General features: G+C 38.6%; 1 protein-coding gene and 1 pseudogene across 2 annotated transcripts in view; both read left to right on the top strand.

Annotated features, from left to right (window-relative positions):
- The window catches only part of LOC308700167, a 69,471-nt pseudogene that overhangs the window by 16,013 nt on the left and 34,467 nt on the right, over positions 1 to 18,991 (top strand). The window lies entirely within an intron of this gene.
- slc32a1 (solute carrier family 32 member 1) lies at positions 14,421 to 17,310 on the top strand (the record flags this gene model as incomplete). The annotated part of the gene is made up of 2 exons (XM_081381587.1): positions 14,421 to 14,816; positions 16,123 to 17,310. 2 exons carry the CDS (start codon positions 14,421 to 14,423, stop codon positions 17,308 to 17,310), a joined length of 1,584 nt encoding a protein of 527 aa, XP_081237713.1.

Below are 18,991 nucleotides of genomic sequence, written 5' to 3'. Positions count from 1 at the left end.
TGTGTGTGTGTGTGTGTGTGTGTGTGTTTTCCTGACACTCAGACTGAAATTAAAGGAAAGTCACAATTATCCCACATTACTGCTCCAGAACACAAAGACCACGCCGGGAGAAAGATGGACGAAAACGACACGAGAAACACGAGAGAACGGATTAAAACTGATTTACTGTCGCTCTTCCTGATCATGACAGAAGTTTCATTCATGGGCGATTTATTCCTTTCGAACAATCAAATAACAAATATATGAAATACATGTATACTACTGGTCAAAGGTTTGGAATAATTAAGGTTTTTTAATGTTTTTGAAAGGAGTCTCTTGAGCTCATCATAAATATTGTAAAATAGTAATGTTGTCAAATATTATTACAATTTTGCTGCTTCATATTTTTGTGGAAACTGTGATACATTTAATTTTCAGGATTCTTTGATGAATAGAAAGTTCAAAAGAACCGTATTTATTTGAAATAGAATCTTTTGTAACATTATAAATGTCTTTATATATAATAAGAGAAATAGATATAGGTAAGCAATAAGGTACTCGAGGCTAGTGCTGTGTGAATAAAGCTGAAGGGCGTTGTTAGTCACGACGCGAAGCGGAGTAACCCTTCAGCCGTCACTTATTCACGATACAGCACTAGCCTCGACTACCTTATTGCTTTTATAAAAAGGTTACCACACAATACAAATATTAAAGCATAAAAATATGTATTAGTGCAACTTTCATGAAGTAAAATAACTAAAAGCCTTCCTTCCGCTGGAAAAAATAGTCCCTGACCGTGACCGTGTACAGCTGCATAAGTTACATTATTTCGCCATTAGATGGTGACAAAGACTGTGTTTATGAGTGAGTCAGTCAGTAGAGAAGACTTTCACACCGTGTCCTAACTACACACGACGCGACGTGCGATACATTTTTATTTTCCATGTTAAGCTACGTTCACACTACACGCGACCAAGCGACGCGATACCATTCATTTTCAATGGGGAGCGGACGACTTCCGGTGACGCGCAGTCGCGACCGTTGGCGACTGGATGGGGCGTGTCTGGCGAGATCTGTTCAACTTTATGCAAATGAAGAGCGACTTTCGGGAGCGACAACCAATAGGAGTGAAGTCAGTGGAGCACACGTGATCCGTCACTCTTCAGTGCCGCGTCTGACCGGGGCAAGATGAATGAGAAGTTTATTTTAGCAGTCAGAAGCAGTGTTAATTTTGACAGCAAATTCTGATTTAGTCTTAGTCTTAGTCTTTTGAATAACACACCATTTAGTTTTAGTCACATTTTAGTCACCTGAAATCTTTTAGTCTTAGTCTAGTTTTAGTCGACTAAATATCATAAGAGTTTTAGTCTTAGTCTAGTCTTAAAGTCTTTTAGTCTTAGTCTAGTTTTGTTTTAGTAGAACAAATATTAGCAGATTTTAGTCGACTAAATCTAGTCGACAGTTGACCTGACTAAATGTTTATCAGTCTGTTATGTATTAAGGTTTGAATATGCAATACATACACAGATTTAACGGCTGTAATACAAAACGTATTTTTTTTTTATTCTTAATGTCAAAAACACTGACTGTAGCTTTTTCACAAAAGATAATCTCACATCAGTGTTAATTTTGACAGCAAATTTTGATTTAAAATATAATGGGTTTAAATTGAAATGCATTCATTTAGAATTTCTCTAAAATTTCCAAACCCATATACTCCCAGAGAAAACATTAACCTGCTAATATGAATGATTTTAAAGTTTGAACGTGCAATACAGATACAGATTTAACTACTGTAACTTAAAAAATGTCCTAAAATTAAATAAAACACTTTTCCTAAACACAGTCTTCTTTTTCAATGAATGATAGCATATGAATTCTTTATAACTTGCATACATCATTCTCTATTCTTTCAAACAGACATATTTATTTGTATGAATTAAATATAATTAATCCTTATTTTAAAGCTATTAACGAGCAGTGAATGCTTTTCTCTTTTTCTTTTGTTGCTTGATCAATATTAAGGACACAGACCGCATTAGGTTTATTACTCACTGTCACTTTAAGACATCGGATCATGTCGAATGACATGCGGATCCAATTGCACTGATGCACATATGATACATTCACAACTGTTTAAGACATAACCCACATTATTTACGTGAATACTCTCCAAAACGGACATTTAGACATAATGTTGTGTGTATCTGTCGATTCAGAAACGAAAGAGAGCTCAATTCCGTACTCGCGCGCTGTATAGGTGTCTATGGCTGCACGCTTCGCGGGTCGGGTGTGTGCGCACAGAAAACCGTACCGAATAGAGCTCTTTTTTTGCGTCGTCACTCTTATTCAGATCTACATGTCTGCTCTACTCATTCTCCCAGACGTTTACATGTTTTAACGTTTGATGAGACATGCAGCGCATGCCAACTCGTGTGCCGCTGGGAAGATCAGCACGTCACAGTACAAATATGCGCATCTACCACAAACGCAGGACATCAGACCGGATCGCTTCCCAAATCGTCACTATCTAACATTTTCGTCTAGTTTTTATTCGTTGACGAAAATGTCAATAGATTTTCGTCATAGTTTTCGTCATTCAAAACTAGTTTTTATTTAGTTATCGTCTCGTTTTCGTCTGTGAAAAAATGTCGTTGACGAAAATAATGACGAAAATTATTCGTCAACGAAATTAACACTGGTCAGAAGCTGTCCAATAATGTATGATATGTCTCCGTGTACATACAGTGGTACTCGCCGTGCTGACTCCGAGCCTGAATGGTTTCGTGAACTCAGAAAGACCAGTATTTGCCCATTTGCTGCAGTTAAATAGCCGCGATAGCACAGGGCACTCGCTGTTTCTCATTCATCTTTAATATTATGCATTTAATGTACTGATTCCATTTATATTTAGACTTTTCCTTCCAAAATGTTAGCTTGTAGAGGCAAGAAAACAGTTTTGTTGTCTACAACATGGAGTAACATCCATGAATGTCACTCACAAACATCACTAGGCAACCAGTAGTGGGAACGCCCGCTAACGACCTCACCGCCAGCCGCTGGCGACATGCAGCGACAAAGTCGCTTGTAGTGTGAACGGGGCTTTAATCAGTGTTTGTCCTAACCAGCCGCGACGGCGACACGTGACGACTCTATTTTAGAGACGGTTTCTATTTTTCTGTGACGTCGCGCTGGGACAACAAGCACAAAGTGTGGCGATGATGATCTCAGGTACTGTTTATGTGCTTTATTTAATGTTAAAAGCGTGAAATGTGACTTTGAATATCATTTAGTGCTCCAGCTTTGACGCTGTAAAAGCAACACTGGATAATTCACCTCAGATCTTGAAATTAAATAAATGGAAACAAGAACGCTCAAACTGTGAACAAACAAGTGCATTCTTTAACAAATATTGTTTTAGTAACTCAGCCTATGTATTTTTAATAATGTTTAAATGGTGTAATATTTGTGAATTTGATTATGAAGCTACTTATCCATTTTCTTGCGATTGACGTCAGGATTACTCTCTGGTGCCGCGAGACTCCGCCCACACGCTGTTCTGATTGGCTGATGGTTTAGGAACCGTGTGAGAAGCAAGACGTAACTAACTGACAAATGACTAGCGAGTCAGGGCACAGGTAAACCCCTGAACTGTTAAAAGGACAATATATCACAGCGGACATTCAAACGGATGTTTTATTACGGATATAGGACTGACCTGAAGGAAGATGCTAAATCTACTGTAAATGCAGGAACATTTACTTACTCGATCTCTCACGATACTCAAAGAGAACAAACATAGTGGTTGCCGTTGGGTGAAGCGGTCAAAGTGTTTTATCATCATGAATAATATACAGCTATTGACCAATCAGAATCAAGGACTGGAACTAACCGTTTTATAAACGTAGATAAATAACAGTATTCATTTTTTTTTTTTTTTTAGATCTTACTGACCCTAAACTTTTGAATGGTAATGTATCACAGTTTCCACAAAAATATGAAACTGTTTCAACACTGATAATAATCATAAATGTTTCTTGATCATCAAATCCTCATATTAGAGTGATTTCTGAAGGATCATGTGACACTGAAGACTGGAGTAATGATGCTGAACATTCAGCTTTGATCACAGGAATAAATTACACTTTACTGTATATTCACATAGAAAACAGCATTATAATAATATTTCACTGTTTTTACTGTATTTTTGATTAAATAAACACAGCCTTGTTTGGCAGAAGAGACTTGTATGTCAAATGTAACCATCTAAAACAATCTATATTTTCCACATTAAAACATAAATCTAAAAGACATAAAGAGCAAACATATTCTTTTGAAACGCCACATTCAGAAGCTGAACTGGTAAAGCATTTATTCGCATATATATTGTTTTCATGCAAGCGAGTCGATGATTGAGGAGCCCGTCTCCAATGTCAGATAATGGCCAAAGACAAATGGACCGTTTCCACAGCAAACAAAATGAATCTTCTTTGGTTTTACAGCCTCAATGTGAGGAAACAAGATAATGGGACAAACTGGATATAGGAAACATTCAGCTCTGTGTTTGCGTTTCTGCAGCGGCGCACAATCGTCTGGTAAAAGACCACGAGTGTGTATTACGCAGAACGCTTTATGATGCAGAAAAGAGGGGAATGAGTGCGTACACACACACACACACACACACACACACACACACACACACACACACACACACACACACACACAGAAAGAAAAAAGCGAGATCTGTCAAACAACACTATCATATTGACCTCATGACATCACGCTTCCACTGGTTACACAGGTTACACACAGCTGCCACACACACTCAGCTCTCCTGTAGACGGAGGTGGTCGTGAAGATCAGACACACACGACACACACACGACACACACTTGACCTCGGTGAGAGGAAGCGGGTGTTTTAAAGGGCATCGGGACGACGGGGTGGAGAAACACACACACACACACACACAGACACCGCCTGCAGCGACTGGAGACTCGTATAGAGAGCATCAGCTCTTCTTTTTAAAGACGACACTTGACTTATTATTGCCCAAGTTAAAAAAAATTAACTTTTTTTTTTTTACATTTATTGTTATGAAAAAAACTATTTTTATATATGTAATATATAACCAAAACACACTTTACTCTAAAACTGAGAAAATCAAAGTGTTTTTTTGTGTTGCAAATTTGTGTTGCAAATTTGAGGATGATATCTTAAAAAACGAGCTTTCAGTGAGAGTGTGTTCGGCTGCAGTTCCTAACGCTTCCACTAGAGGAAATCCCACATTCATTTCTGTGAACAATTAAAGAGTGACTATTTTTTTTCAGGACCAACTAACCTTTTCGAATCATGCCAATGTTGTGTGTGTGTGTGTGCGTGTGTGTGTGTGTGTGTGTGTGTGTGTGTGTGTGTGTGTGTGTGTGTGTGTGTGTGTGTTGTGTTCACACAGCAAGTGTCCAAACCTTTACCAAGTTTCATACCATTCCAATGAAGTAAAAAATTCTATAAAAAACAACGTTTTATTACTTTTATTATCCGCCCACTCCCATGGAGCCACTGTGAATGACGTAATCGAGTCGATCTCTCTCTAAATATTTGACTATATATGCATAATTTGCAATAAACGTAAAAGATATTGTTTTATATATTATAAACATTTTATAATGAGTAAATTTCTCCATTTTTAATTAAATCATGTTGTTCGCAATGCTTCATGGGATTTGTAGTCCTCCCCCTCACTGCACACTGTCTTGTACTTTTGTTTAATAATTTTTTGCTTCAAATCAAAGTTTGTAATGCTGTGATTCTCTTCATGGACGGTCGGCTCGGTTCAGGGCTTATAATGCTTTAAAAAATACTTTTTTTGAAATCCCTATGGGAGAAATGAATGGAAAAAATAATTTGGCACTGAAAAAGTGGGCAGGCACTAATGTACTCTATAGGAAACAGAAGCCATGGTGTGAGAGCTCACAGCGACTACACACACACACACACACACAGAGTGTTTACTGATGCCCTCAGGTCTGCCTTTGACCCTTTCCTTGAGTCCAACATTAGGGTCAGTTAAAGAAGAAAACTCCTGAGAAAACCATGAATCGATTCAAACGCAGGACGAGGTTAATAAGACTAACTATAGTTTGAATCTGTCCAAAGGTTTTACTGGAATTTGTCAATTAGATATGAACAAATTGGGTGTTCCTACAGCCATTCATATTAATACTATAGTCTACAGTGGGCAATGGAAGATTGTTTCCGCTACAGAATAAAAAAAAAAGAAATCCCCCAAAAAATGTTATTCACAATTCTTAATTTTTTTCCTCACAGTTGTGAGTTTATATCACCCAATTCTGACTTTATATCTTTAAATGATATAATTAAGTTCCAATTGCAAGAAATAAACTTGCAATTCTGATTTTTTTTCTCCGAACTGCATGTTTATATCTCGCAATTCTGACTTTATAACTCGTCATTGGAAGATATAAAGTCCGAATTGCATGATGTAAAGTCGCAATTGTGTGTTATAAAAGTAGAATTGCGAGACATAAAGTCAGAATTGCGATATATAGTCAGAATTGCGAGATATAAAGTCCGAATTGCGAGATATAAAGTCTGAATTGCGAGATATAAAGTCCGAATTGCGAGATATAAAGTCCGAATTGCGATATATAGTCAGAATTGCGAGATATAAAGTCCGAATTGCGAGATATAAAGTCAGAATTGCGAGATATAAAGTCAGAATTGCGATATATAGTCAGAATTGCGAGATATAAAGTCCGAATTGCGAGATATAAAGTCTGAATTGCGAGATATAAAGTCCGAATTGCGAGATATAAAGTCCGAATTGCGAATTATAAAGTCAGAATTGCGAATTATAAAGTCAGAATTGCGAGATATAAATTCTGAATTGTGAGATATAAAGTCAGAATTGTGAGATATAAAGTCAGAATTGTGAGATATAAAGTCAGAATTGCGAGATATAAAGTCAGAATTGTGAGATATAAAGTCAGAATTGCGAGATATAAAGTCAGAATTGTGAGATATAAAGTCTGAATTACGAGATATAAAGTCAGAATTGCGAATTATAAAGTCAGAATTGCAAATTATAAAGTCAGAATTGTGAGATATAAAGTCTGAATTACGAGATATAAAGTCAGAATTGCGAATTATAAAGTCAGAATTGCAAATTATAAAGTCAGAATTGTGAGATATAAAGTCAGATTTGTGAGATATAAAGTCTGAATTACAAGATAGTCAGAATTGCGTGATATAAAGTCAGAATTGTGAGATATAAAGTCAGAATTGCGAGATATAAAGTCAGAATTGTGAGATATAGTCTGAATTACGAGATAGTCAGAATTGCGAGATATAAAGTCCGAATTGCAAGATATAAAGTCAGAATTGCGTGATATAAAGTCCGAATTGCAAGATATAAAGTCAGAATTGTGAGATATAAAGTCAGAATTGCGAGATATAAAGTCAGAGTTGCGCGATATAAAGTCAGAATTGCAAGATATAAAGTCAGAATTGTGAGATATAAAGTCAGAATTGCGAGATATAAAGTCAGAATTGCGAGATATAAAGTCAGAATTGCGAGATATAAAGTCAGAATTGCGAGATATAAAGTCAGAATTGCAAGATATAAAGTCAGAATTGTGAGATATAAAGTCAGAATTGCGAGATATAAAGTCAGAATTGTGAGATATAAAGTCAGAATTGCGAGATATAAAGTCAGAATTGTGAAATATAAAGTCAGAATTGTGAAATATAAAGTCAGAATTGCGAGATATAAAGTCAGAATTGCGAGATATAAAGTCAGAATTGTGAGATATAAAGTCAGAATTGTGAGATATAAAGTCAGAATTGCGAGATATAAAGTCAGAATTGTGAGATATAAAGTCAGAATTGTGAGATATAAAGTCAGAATTGTGAGATATAAAGTCAGAATTGCGAGATATAAACACAATTCTGAGAAATAAAGTCAAAATTGCGATATGTAAACATACAATAGTGAGAAAAAAAGTTGCAATTATCTTTTAAAATGATCAAATTAGTGGTGAGATCTTTAAAAACCATTGAAACCATTCATATTGTTATTATCATCATTATAAAACACCTTTACCTTTTATTGCAGTTGGCAGGTGTGTGACCCATACCATCAAAAAAGATTTTAAGCAAACAGAAACATTATTTTGTGTGTGTATTTGTGTCTTAATATTATGCATCAAATGGTTATAGGGTCATTGCTTTAATAAACAAAATGTTTTTGATTGGCACAGAAGGTCTCCAGACAGCATTTGTGTTATTTCTTCTCAGATCAATAGCGGTGATGTTGAATCATGTGTTGTTAATGAAACACAGACTCTATTCAAGCGCTCGAGGGTTTCCCGAGTCTGTCTGCCGCTTCTGTGAATTGCCCGTCAACACAGCACTTCTCTTTACTCCTGCTCCGTCCAATTAAAATCAAAGAAAGCGCGACGGATGACGTCACAGCGCTTTTGAACGCACGAGCTATGAATATTCATGAGGCTCTCAGCGAATAAATGCAAAAAACACGGCGGCCGCTGCTCATATTTTTCATATTCGTTGAGATTTTATTAATGTGAACACTTTACAGTTGTGACACGTCAGTTACGAAATAACTAATTTGCATCTCATTTGAATGATCGCACTGTTATTAAAAGCAGGTGGTCTTCATCTCAACGAGTGCTGGCGTTTGTGTGGTAATGACTGTAATTATTGCTGTTTCAATGGGACTTTCACTCACGGACAGTTTGTGTTTTGTTCCAGAGGGAAAAAAAATAAGAACATGAAGGAAATAAAAGGGTGGCGATGTTTGATGAAGTCAACAGCGAGAGTTCGACCAGAACGGGTGTAGCTTTGATCTGTAAACGTGTGTTCGTTTGTTTAACAGGGCACAAAACTGTCCCATGTGGAAAACTGAGCTGTTATCGTCATTTATTCATGAACCGAGAGACTAACATGTTCAGTGCACACACACACACACACACACACACACACACACACACAGCCAGTGCATGCTCCATATTCAGTCTCACTTTAATGGTATTTTATGATTAAAATTTATATTCCAGTTCATTTTTATGCACAAAGTCTTATCTGAATCCACTTCAATAGTATCTAGACTGAAATTGCACACACACACACACACACACACACAGTCTATGTCTCAGTCTATAGAGGCTGTAAGAAGCATATAATGGAAACAGATTGCTGTGTTGATTGTGTAGGCCTCAGGCTCTCGATCCCGGAGGAGCACGGCCAGTTTACAGTGTGTTCAAAGGAGAGGGCTAAAAGGCAATTACAATGTTAATGTGTCCTGGCGGGGGGGAACAGCGGCCGAACGAACGGCCGAACGAGGAGAGAGAAATCCACACGCTGATGGAGTGAGTCTGGACTGCAGAAACACTGTTGTAGAGAGTAAAACAGCAGCGATCAACAACGAGAGACACGCGCGTGAATATATGCAGGTCACTTCAGAAAGCAGAGGGGTTGCTCTTTTATCTGACATGCAGAGAGAGCGACTGATTGAAGAGCTGTGTGTGTGTGTGTGTGTGTGTGTGTGTGTGTGTGTGTGTGTGTGTGTGAGCAGCATTCATTCTCTGCACTAGCAGGGTTAATATAACCCACATCTCTCCCGGGATCTCATAATAGGCCATTAAACAGACGCATTAGGATAAATGAAAAGGCTTTTAAGTGGTTACCACAAGACCACCTGGATTTCACTCTCGTGTGTGTGTGTGTGTGTGTGTGTGTGTGTGTGTGTGTGTGTGTGTTTATGGATAAAAGGGATGGATTTATTTGAGTTATGGGATGTGATTTTTCTATTTTGTTTTTTTGACTCTCAACTCATCTTTGCTTCAGATATATAAGAAATATGTGTATATATCATGAATGAAATGTTTTCTGATATTCAAAAGTAGTAAATGTTTGTCATTAAAGGTTTTGTTAGTCTGTACTACACTAAATAACAAAAAATAATAATAAAAATCACACAGAAATTGCAAGTAAATTCCACAAATATTTTCAAAGAAATTGCAGGTAAACATGAAATTTTGAATTAAAAACACTGAAATGGTATTTCTTGTATAACCTGCTCCATTAATCTTTGTTTTATTCATAACTTATCACAGTGCAGTTATACGTATCTTTATGAAAAGGTAAAAGAAGTTTAGGCTTAAAAATGAAGGTTCTTCACGACATCGACAGAATCTCTCCATTGTTCTTTATAGTGGAAACGGGTGTTTAGATCATTAAAATGTTCTTTACACTAGAGAGAAACGATGGTTCTTCTATGGCATCACTGTATACGGAAAGTGTAAAATATTTCGGTGCTTGAAAGATAACATTTTGCTCTAAATAAAAGATTAATTTGCGAATCTAATATTAATCATACATGTGAGGACAGCATGTGATGAAAGTGTTGGGATCTGTATGATCTACTAGTGACTCCACTTCTAAAAGCAGCACACATTTGTTCTGATAGAGGCTAATCAGCACAATAATGTACGTGGGATTGTGATGCTAATAGTTCTGGATTCAGAGCGCGGCCGACGCCAGCGGATGGCTAATTTCGATGCGCCCCCGGAGAGCCACGTGTCTCTTCAGTTTGGCTCTCTAATTGAAGTGTGTTATGTGTTATTTTCCGCCTCGCTGAGCCGCAGAAGAGGCTGCCAGTGCTGAGGAACACCGGGAACAAACATGGGAACATCTCATCCCGGAATGCAGCTCGACTGTTAGTGCACCAATACTAAACAACACTGTATTTGTATTTATTTAAGATATTCATTACTTCAGTGAGATCATTGTTTCTGCCTTAAATTATTACATTGTTTAAATTAATATTTTTTTTGCTAGCTGTGATTTTTGCATATGTGCATTTCTGAAATACATAACTTAGACAGTTTCCTCTGATAACAGATCACTGTAAATTGTAATATGCATTTTTCGTAAAGATGTGTATTGTGAAAAGCGCTATACAAATAAATGTGAATAATGCATTTTTTTAGTGTATAATGCAGAATGCATGTGCTTGTGCTTGTTTTGGATGCAAATACAGGTTAGACGGCGTACATTTCATAAACGCAGAGTTGCCATTCGAGGTTTTTCCTGCATTCTGCACGCGTTTGGGAGAGTCGTCATTATTGTGCATTTCTTCAGAGTTTACGAGTGTCCCTTCTGCGTTAGAGTTCTCAGTGCGAAGATAATTAATGATCTGTCTCTAATATATAGCAAAGGAAGAAAGGGGAACCGCTCCGCTACACTCGCTCGACTCACTGAAGTGTGTAATGAGAAAAAGGACAGAGCCGAATGAAGCCGGGAGGGAGGGATGAGGATCGCTCGGTCCGACGAAACCCTTTTGTTTCAGGATCCGCCGTGACACACAGAATCATGACACTGCTTTCTACAACAATAGTGTGTGAGATCACCTTGTGGAGCGAGATAGCATTGAAGACCGCAGTGACTGATCCTGGATCAGTGTCCCGAGGGAGAGATTGAGGGTTCTGTGTGGAGAGACTCTCGGGAGAAGCGCCATGACCTCTTATTGCCCTCTATGATTCTTCTGAAGGGTAATAAACTGAACGAGAGGAGTGAGATTTAAGCGCGTGCCATCGCACCGAAAACACACCTTTACGACAGTCTCACGTTTGGTCTTTGCATTTCGCCGGCGAGAAACACACATTCAAGGCGAACAAAGAACGGGAATGATGTCGATAGAGTGATTGTGGAGGTGAGGAAAATCAATCCGAAGCGTTTTCACACTGGAGGAGTGTGTGATTTACAGGACTTTCCCCAAACAGATCCTGAAGAGCTTTAAACACACCAGGAAAACATGATTAATCAGCCTTATTCCTTCATAATGCTCAGAAAGCCGAAAAAAAGCTATTATATTTTCATATAAACAATAGGCCTACAACATATTTTTATAAAATGATATTCCTATAGTATATATTATAGCCTACAATAACATATTTTTATATAGAATTATATTCATAAATTATAGCCAACAATAGGCCTGTAACATATTTTATATAATTATATTACAATTACCTATAGTACAATCTAAAAAATGCTGGGTGGACAAACCCAAACACAGGGTTAAAAATCTAATTTAAAATTAACCCAACGGCTGTATTTGACCCAAAGTTGGGTTAAAACAGTGATATATTACAGACAACAATAGGCCTATAACATATTTATATAATTATATTCCTATATATTCTAGCCTACAATACGCCTATAACATATTTGTATATTTCTTCAGTATATTCTAGCCTACAATAGGCCTAGAACACATTTTATATAATTATTATCCCTATATTTTATAGCCAACAATAGGCCTATAACAGAGGCTATTTTATATAATGGTATTCCTCTATTTTTCCTGCTGTGATTCCCTGTCAGTGGGTTTGATGTGAAGCGCTGTTCTGGTGGAGATTGTATTGTTCGCGCTCGAGCTCTGCGCGCGCCTGATAACGCGCTGCGATTAACCCGTTCCGCTCCCACCGGGAACCGGGAACACGAGACCGGGATAAAGAAGCCCTCCGGGGAAGACCAGCGCAGATCAGATATGACCAACTCAACAGGGCGACACGAACATGTCTACATCTGTAGTGTGTAGCGACACAACTATAACGCATTTACAGATTCAGCGCAAACCTTCAATCACACTCACGGAATCACGTTATATTTGATCTATAACGTAATATTAATGAAACTTTCTAAAACGATTTAGATTCAGTGAAACTGTCCGTTTTCAAAAGTGTTTCTTTATTTCCAGCAAACGTCCGTATAATTATACAATTACACACATCATTTGTTTTGATGGTTTTATCACCCGTTAGGATCAACAATATTTAATTTTGTTCCATGCTTTATTTTAACGCAAACACTACTTATTAGGAGAATATCGAAAATATATGTTTTGGATTAATTGTTAAGATTTGATCTTCTAATATATTTATAATCAGACCGACGTTTATTTAAATAGAAAAGTCTATCCGTTAAGGTTTATTTGTTCAACGCGCGAGTTTCGTTGTTGTCTATAGATCAAATGTGAATTCAGTTCTATCGAGAATAAGGAAATGTTAATATCGTGTATAATTTAAACAACTGAAGATTTTATGTTTCACAATATTTCAAGTGAATAATTCGATCCAAACGAACACGACTGTATTGCGTTCACAGGCCTAAACGGGTCCCAGGCTGGAATCCACAGAAATGCGCTTTCATAAAGTACACCTGCATATTATGACGGAAAGTCCATCAGAGAGAAAGAAAAACATTTTTTTTCTGTTGCCTAACACCTTTTCAAAAGCATCTTCATTCGCTTTAAAAAGTGTCCCGAGAAGATGATGCAGATTAACTAAATAACTGAAACAGCGCAATAATCCATGAGAAATATCCATGCAACTTTTTTAACAAATAAAAACAAAAACACTTGAGATAACTTAGTGTTTAGTCAACTACAAGTCTAACTCAGTCAAATCTGCGATGCATTTCTTGTTCATTCCCTTTTCGACTGAAAGAAGGTTTTAAATCCGTTCAAAGGAGTATTCCAGCACCGAGGTCTCCTCTTGCTGAAAATGAGTTAAAACTGAGTTCTGACCTTCATCTGAAGCAATAAAAACACTGGAGAGTTCGAGCTGCGACGGGAAAAGCAACAAGAATATTTCAGGAATACTTTTAGTGTCCATTTCAGACCTAGTCCGGTGTGTGGAGACGGTTTTTATATGCGTAAAGTTATGCAACACTATGAGACCCCTGATGCCATTGGGTGTTGCTTGTGACCAAGTATATTGGGCATAATGAGAGTGGAGAGGAGGATGGGGGTTCTAGAAGCACCTCCCCTAGAAATGCAGCAAATCTTCACCCTGGATTTTTTTTTTTTTCCGTGCTGATGCGCGCATTGGGAGCCGGAGAGCATTGGCAGTCTGACGGTGACACGTGCCTCTCTCTCAACACCCCCGAGCTCCCGTGTACCGCATTGGCATCAGTGACGGCCACTGAAACACAGGACTCGAAGATACAGAGAACGGAAAACCCCGCGCGCAAAACCACGAACATTCTCCTTTTTACGCACTGGAAATTACGCACTCGCGTTTGGGAAGCGCGCGTAAGAGTTCGGCCAGAAAAAAAAGAAAGAGAGAGAGAGAGAGAGAGAGAGAGAGAGAAGGTGTGCAGGATGCATCATTTACGTCTGAAAGTGACATGAAACACGGAATTAGCAAAAACACCAGGCGTGATTTCAGTCAGAACTGGAGATAACGAATACGCGTCACTCCGAGAGTCCGTTCTCTTCTCGCTCCGTGGATGCGCAGACAAAGAACTCCGGTCGCACACTTAACTCGATATATCTAGAGTAAAGAGAAGAAGAAGAAAAATATAATTTTAACATCAGTCTCGTTTAAGAGAGCAATCATGGCCACGTTAATTAGAAGCAAGATCTCTAATAAGCTCTCCAACGCGGCCACCACGGTCACCAATAAGTCTCAGGCGAAGGTGAGTGGGATGTTCGCCAAATTGGGTTTCCAGGCCGCCACCGATGAAGAGGGCTTGGGTTTCGCGGCATGCGATGATCTGGACTATGATCACAGGCAGGGGCTTCAAATGGACATCCTTAAAAACGATGAGATTGGCGGTGGGGAGATCGCGGGCGAGGGAACGCTTGACGGGGACAGTCATTACCAGAGGGACGGAACGGGTCCAACGCCCTCGGCGTCCAAAGACGGAGGACTCTGCTCGGAACTAGCCGGCCTGGACAAGCCCAAAATCACTGCTTGGGAAGCGGGATGGAACGTGACCAACGCGATCCAGGTAAGGACGCATTACGATGCATATCAAAATTGGCATTTCAAAGTTTTCCTATCAATCAAAATGGAAATTTTAAGGTTGCAAAATATTTATGCAAAAATGATTAGTCGCCTCTGAGGCAATGACGTAGGTTTTTCTTGAGCTGATGTCGTGACATTGGTATCTAGCTTTATTAAACAGCATTCAGCTCGACTTGCATTTCTATACTGGGCTTTTGTGCGCGCAGATGGAGATCAGTGGGGTTTGCATGAGTTATTCGGTTTTTTGTGTGTTTTTATTTTATGACGTGCGTAAAATGGAGAGCATGCATCTTAAAAATATATGCATATTCAGAATGATTTATTACACACGACGACGATGGTTAAAAAGAACTTAAAATGTGTTTGAAAACCGCAAAAAAATGAAAACCGCACACATTTAATCATGCGCAGTTATATCAAAACTGGCATGGTGACGTGACTCCCTGCCTATTTGATTCATCCTTATGACGACACAATGAGGTGAGCGTGACTTTGCTCACAGCAAATGGAAATGTCAGGACTGAATTCATCTGCATTCCCGAAGCTCATTCCCAACACCTGCAGTGAACCGGGAAGCTGATGATGGCTCATTCCCTCAACCTGCAAAATCCTTGACTTTAACTCAAGGATACAATAAAGAACATCGTGCGTTGAAAACACTCAGGACAGTTTCACGCATCTCATTGGCTGTTGTACTGTGAATAGAATCCAATAGAATAGCGATGCACCAATAGAAAAATTTTGGCCGATACCGATAATTCTTTATATTTGAAAGCCGATATATCGGCCAATAAAAATTTTATAGAATTTTTGAGAGCCTGATTACAAAAACAAAAGTCTCACACAAGTTAAAACACAATTATAATGATCCCTTTTATAATTGGATGTGCCTATATGACAGACTTGCTTTGCACTTCACTGTATTTTCCTTTTTTGAAGTGATTGAAGTGACCCATCATGTTGAACAGTGCGAATCTGAAGGAAATAATCTACTATTTATCGACTTTAATAAATCAGCCAAATTTTCTAATTAAGCCGATAACGATAACATTAAAATTGAACGTATATCGGCCGATATCGTGTATCAAAGCTTATTGTGATTATTGGAGCTACAGATAATTAAGTTTTGTTCATTCTTCAACTGAAAACAGCATCTAAATGATCCAAGGCCAATATGGGTATGATTTTACGCATCACGTGTTGTATAGAGTCGAATAGAGTAGAGGCAGGGTGAATATTACACTGTGGATGATGTGAATATAAAACCCTTGCTATGTTTATCTCCTCAGGGCATGTTTGTTCTTGGGTTACCCTACGCCATTCTCCACGGCGGATATCTCGGACTCTTCCTCATTATATTCGCCGCGGTCGTGTGTTGCTACACGGGGAAAATCCTCATCTCTTGCCTGTACGAAGAAAACGAAGACGGCCAGTTGGTACGAGTGAGAGACTCGTATGTGGATATTGCCAACGCTTGCTGCGCGCCACGCTTCCCCTCGCTAGGAGGCCACATCGTCAACGTAGCCCAAATCATCGAGCTCGTGATGACCTGCATTTTGTACGTGGTCGTGAGCGGAAACCTGATGTACAACAGCTTTCCCACACTTCCCGTTTCCCAGAGATCCTGGGCGATAATCGCGACCGCCGCTCTTCTGCCTTGCGCTTTCCTCAAGAACCTCAAAGCCGTGTCGAAATTCAGCTTGCTCTGCACCATCGCGCACTTTATCATCAACGTGCTAGTCATCGCGTACTGTCTGTCAAGGGCGCGAGACTGGGCCTGGGACAAGGTCAAGTTTTACATCGACGTCAAGAAGTTCCCAATCTCGATCGGCATCATCGTGTTCAGCTACACCTCGCAGATCTTCCTTCCATCGCTTGAGGGGAACATGCAAAAGCCTAGTGAGTTTCACTGCATGATGAACTGGACTCATATCGCCGCCTGTATCCTGAAAGGCTTATTCGCACTAGTGGCTTATCTGACGTGGGCTGACGAGACTAAAGAAGTGATCACGGATAACCTCCCGTCGGGAATCAGAGCCGTCGTCAACCTCTTCTTAGTCTCGAAGGCGCTGCTATCGTATCCGTTGCCGTTCTTCGCCGCCGTCGAGGTCTTAGAAAAGTCTTTCTTCCAAGATGGAGGGCGTGCGTTTTTCCCGGACTGCTACGGAGGCGACGGGAAGCTCAAATCGTGGGGGCTTTCGCTACGCTGCGCGCTAGTCGTGTTCACTATGCTAATGGCTATTTACGTGCCACACTTCGCGCTCCTCATGGGTCTGACGGGCAGTTTGACGGGCGCGGGTTTGTGTTTTCTCCTCCCGAGTCTTTTCCACCTCAAGCTGTTGTGGAGAAAGCTCTTGTGGCATCAGGTGTTCTTCGACGTCGCCATATTTGTAATCGGGGGAATATGTAGTATTTCTGGGTTCATTCACTCCATCGAGGGTCTCGTCGAGGCGTACAAATACAACTTGGTGGATTAGTTTCGGAAAATGGTAGTTTGGTGATTAAGTGTTACAACGCATCCCACATATTGATAACCAAACCAATAATCCCCCCCCCCCCCCAAAAAAAGGAAAATAAAACCCATTTGACCCAGGTCCATTCATTCAAGTGTCTGCAAATCTGACCTTGACATACAATAAGCCCCTCATGCGGTCAAATCGATTAATCGCGATTAATTGCATCTAACATAAATTAGTGCTGGCAACGGTTAATCGCATCCAAAGTAAGTGTTTACATAATATATGTGTGTGTAATGTGTATAATTATTTTGTGTATATAAATGCACACACATGCATGTATATATTTAAGAAATATTTGCATGTATATATATTTATATATAATTTATATTATATATAAATATTTTTAACATTTTTCTTAAATATATACATGCATATGTGTGATTTGATATATACAAAATAACTATACACACACATATTATGTAAACACAAACTTTTATTTTGGATGGGATTAATCGCGATTAATCGTTGCCTGGCACTAATATAAATAAATACACACACACACACATATATATATAGTATAAACAAACTTTTATGCTAGATGCCATTAATTGATTTGTAAGCACTGGGGGAAAGAAAAAAAACACACATTTAACCCAGGTTCATTCACTCAAGTGTCTGCAAATCTGACCTTGACATACAATAAATCAATCAGTTCAATGCCTTGGACAACAACGCGCGTTACAAAATAGACACCAGAGCAAAACATTTATTTTTGTTGTTGAGTGAGTTAATGGTTTACATGAGCATTTATTTCAGATCGGATCACACAGGAATCCAAATCGAAATCATTTTACATAAGCATTAAAACACGCGTGGATCTGAGAGTGCAAGACATTCAGCGGTGGAAAGCGATGATCTGCAATACACGGTGAAGACGAACTAACACAGATTAATCACAGGGGACCAACGGCATGGCAATAAAACACAATAGAGTATGTAGAGTCACCTTAATGTGTAAAACAAATTTATGGATTTCCCTAAATTCGATCTGAGGACAAGTCTTATTTTTCCTGTTACAGTTTGCATTTACTTAACCAAAATAGAGAGGGAGAAGATAATGGACGGTGAATAGAAGTACATAAACTATGCATTTTGAACGTATATGATGTCCATGCAGTATTACAGATATTCTGTTCAGTCAGAAGAAAAAGAGGCTTTTATTGACACGTGAGAATTTCGTTTGAATTGCTCTCTAGTGTAGCCACCAGAAAACACACGAAGAGACTCGTATTTTTACAAGACATTGAAATAATGAAAAAATGAAGATGAAGACAAAGAAGAGGAAGAACGAAAAATAGTCGGAAATTTCAGAAGAAATCATGGGAAATTTAAAACAAGCCACACACTCAAATCACTAAATTTGAATTCTTGAGCATTGCGTTGTTTATCAGATAGCAAATGTCGTAATTAAAACAATTAATAATTGTTCCCCCTCAGTGAGATTTATTTATAGCGTCGTTGGATCGAAATCAAGTCGAAATAAAGGGACTTACATAAGACTATTTTTTGTTTTGTTCATTTTGTGCAATCCAATGGGTGCTGTGGAAATGTTATAAAACCGTATGTGTTGTGTTTTTGTGGTTTAAAAGATGGAATGTATATCACAAAATCGTTATCATATATCGTGAAAATGAATATA

Source organism: Scardinius erythrophthalmus (assembly GCF_964197995.2).
Source record: "Scardinius erythrophthalmus genome assembly, chromosome: 12".
Lineage (NCBI taxonomy): Eukaryota > Metazoa > Chordata > Actinopteri > Cypriniformes > Leuciscidae > Scardinius > Scardinius erythrophthalmus.
Note: the sequence above shows the minus strand (reverse complement) of the source record. Positions and strands in the feature narration are given on the sequence as shown.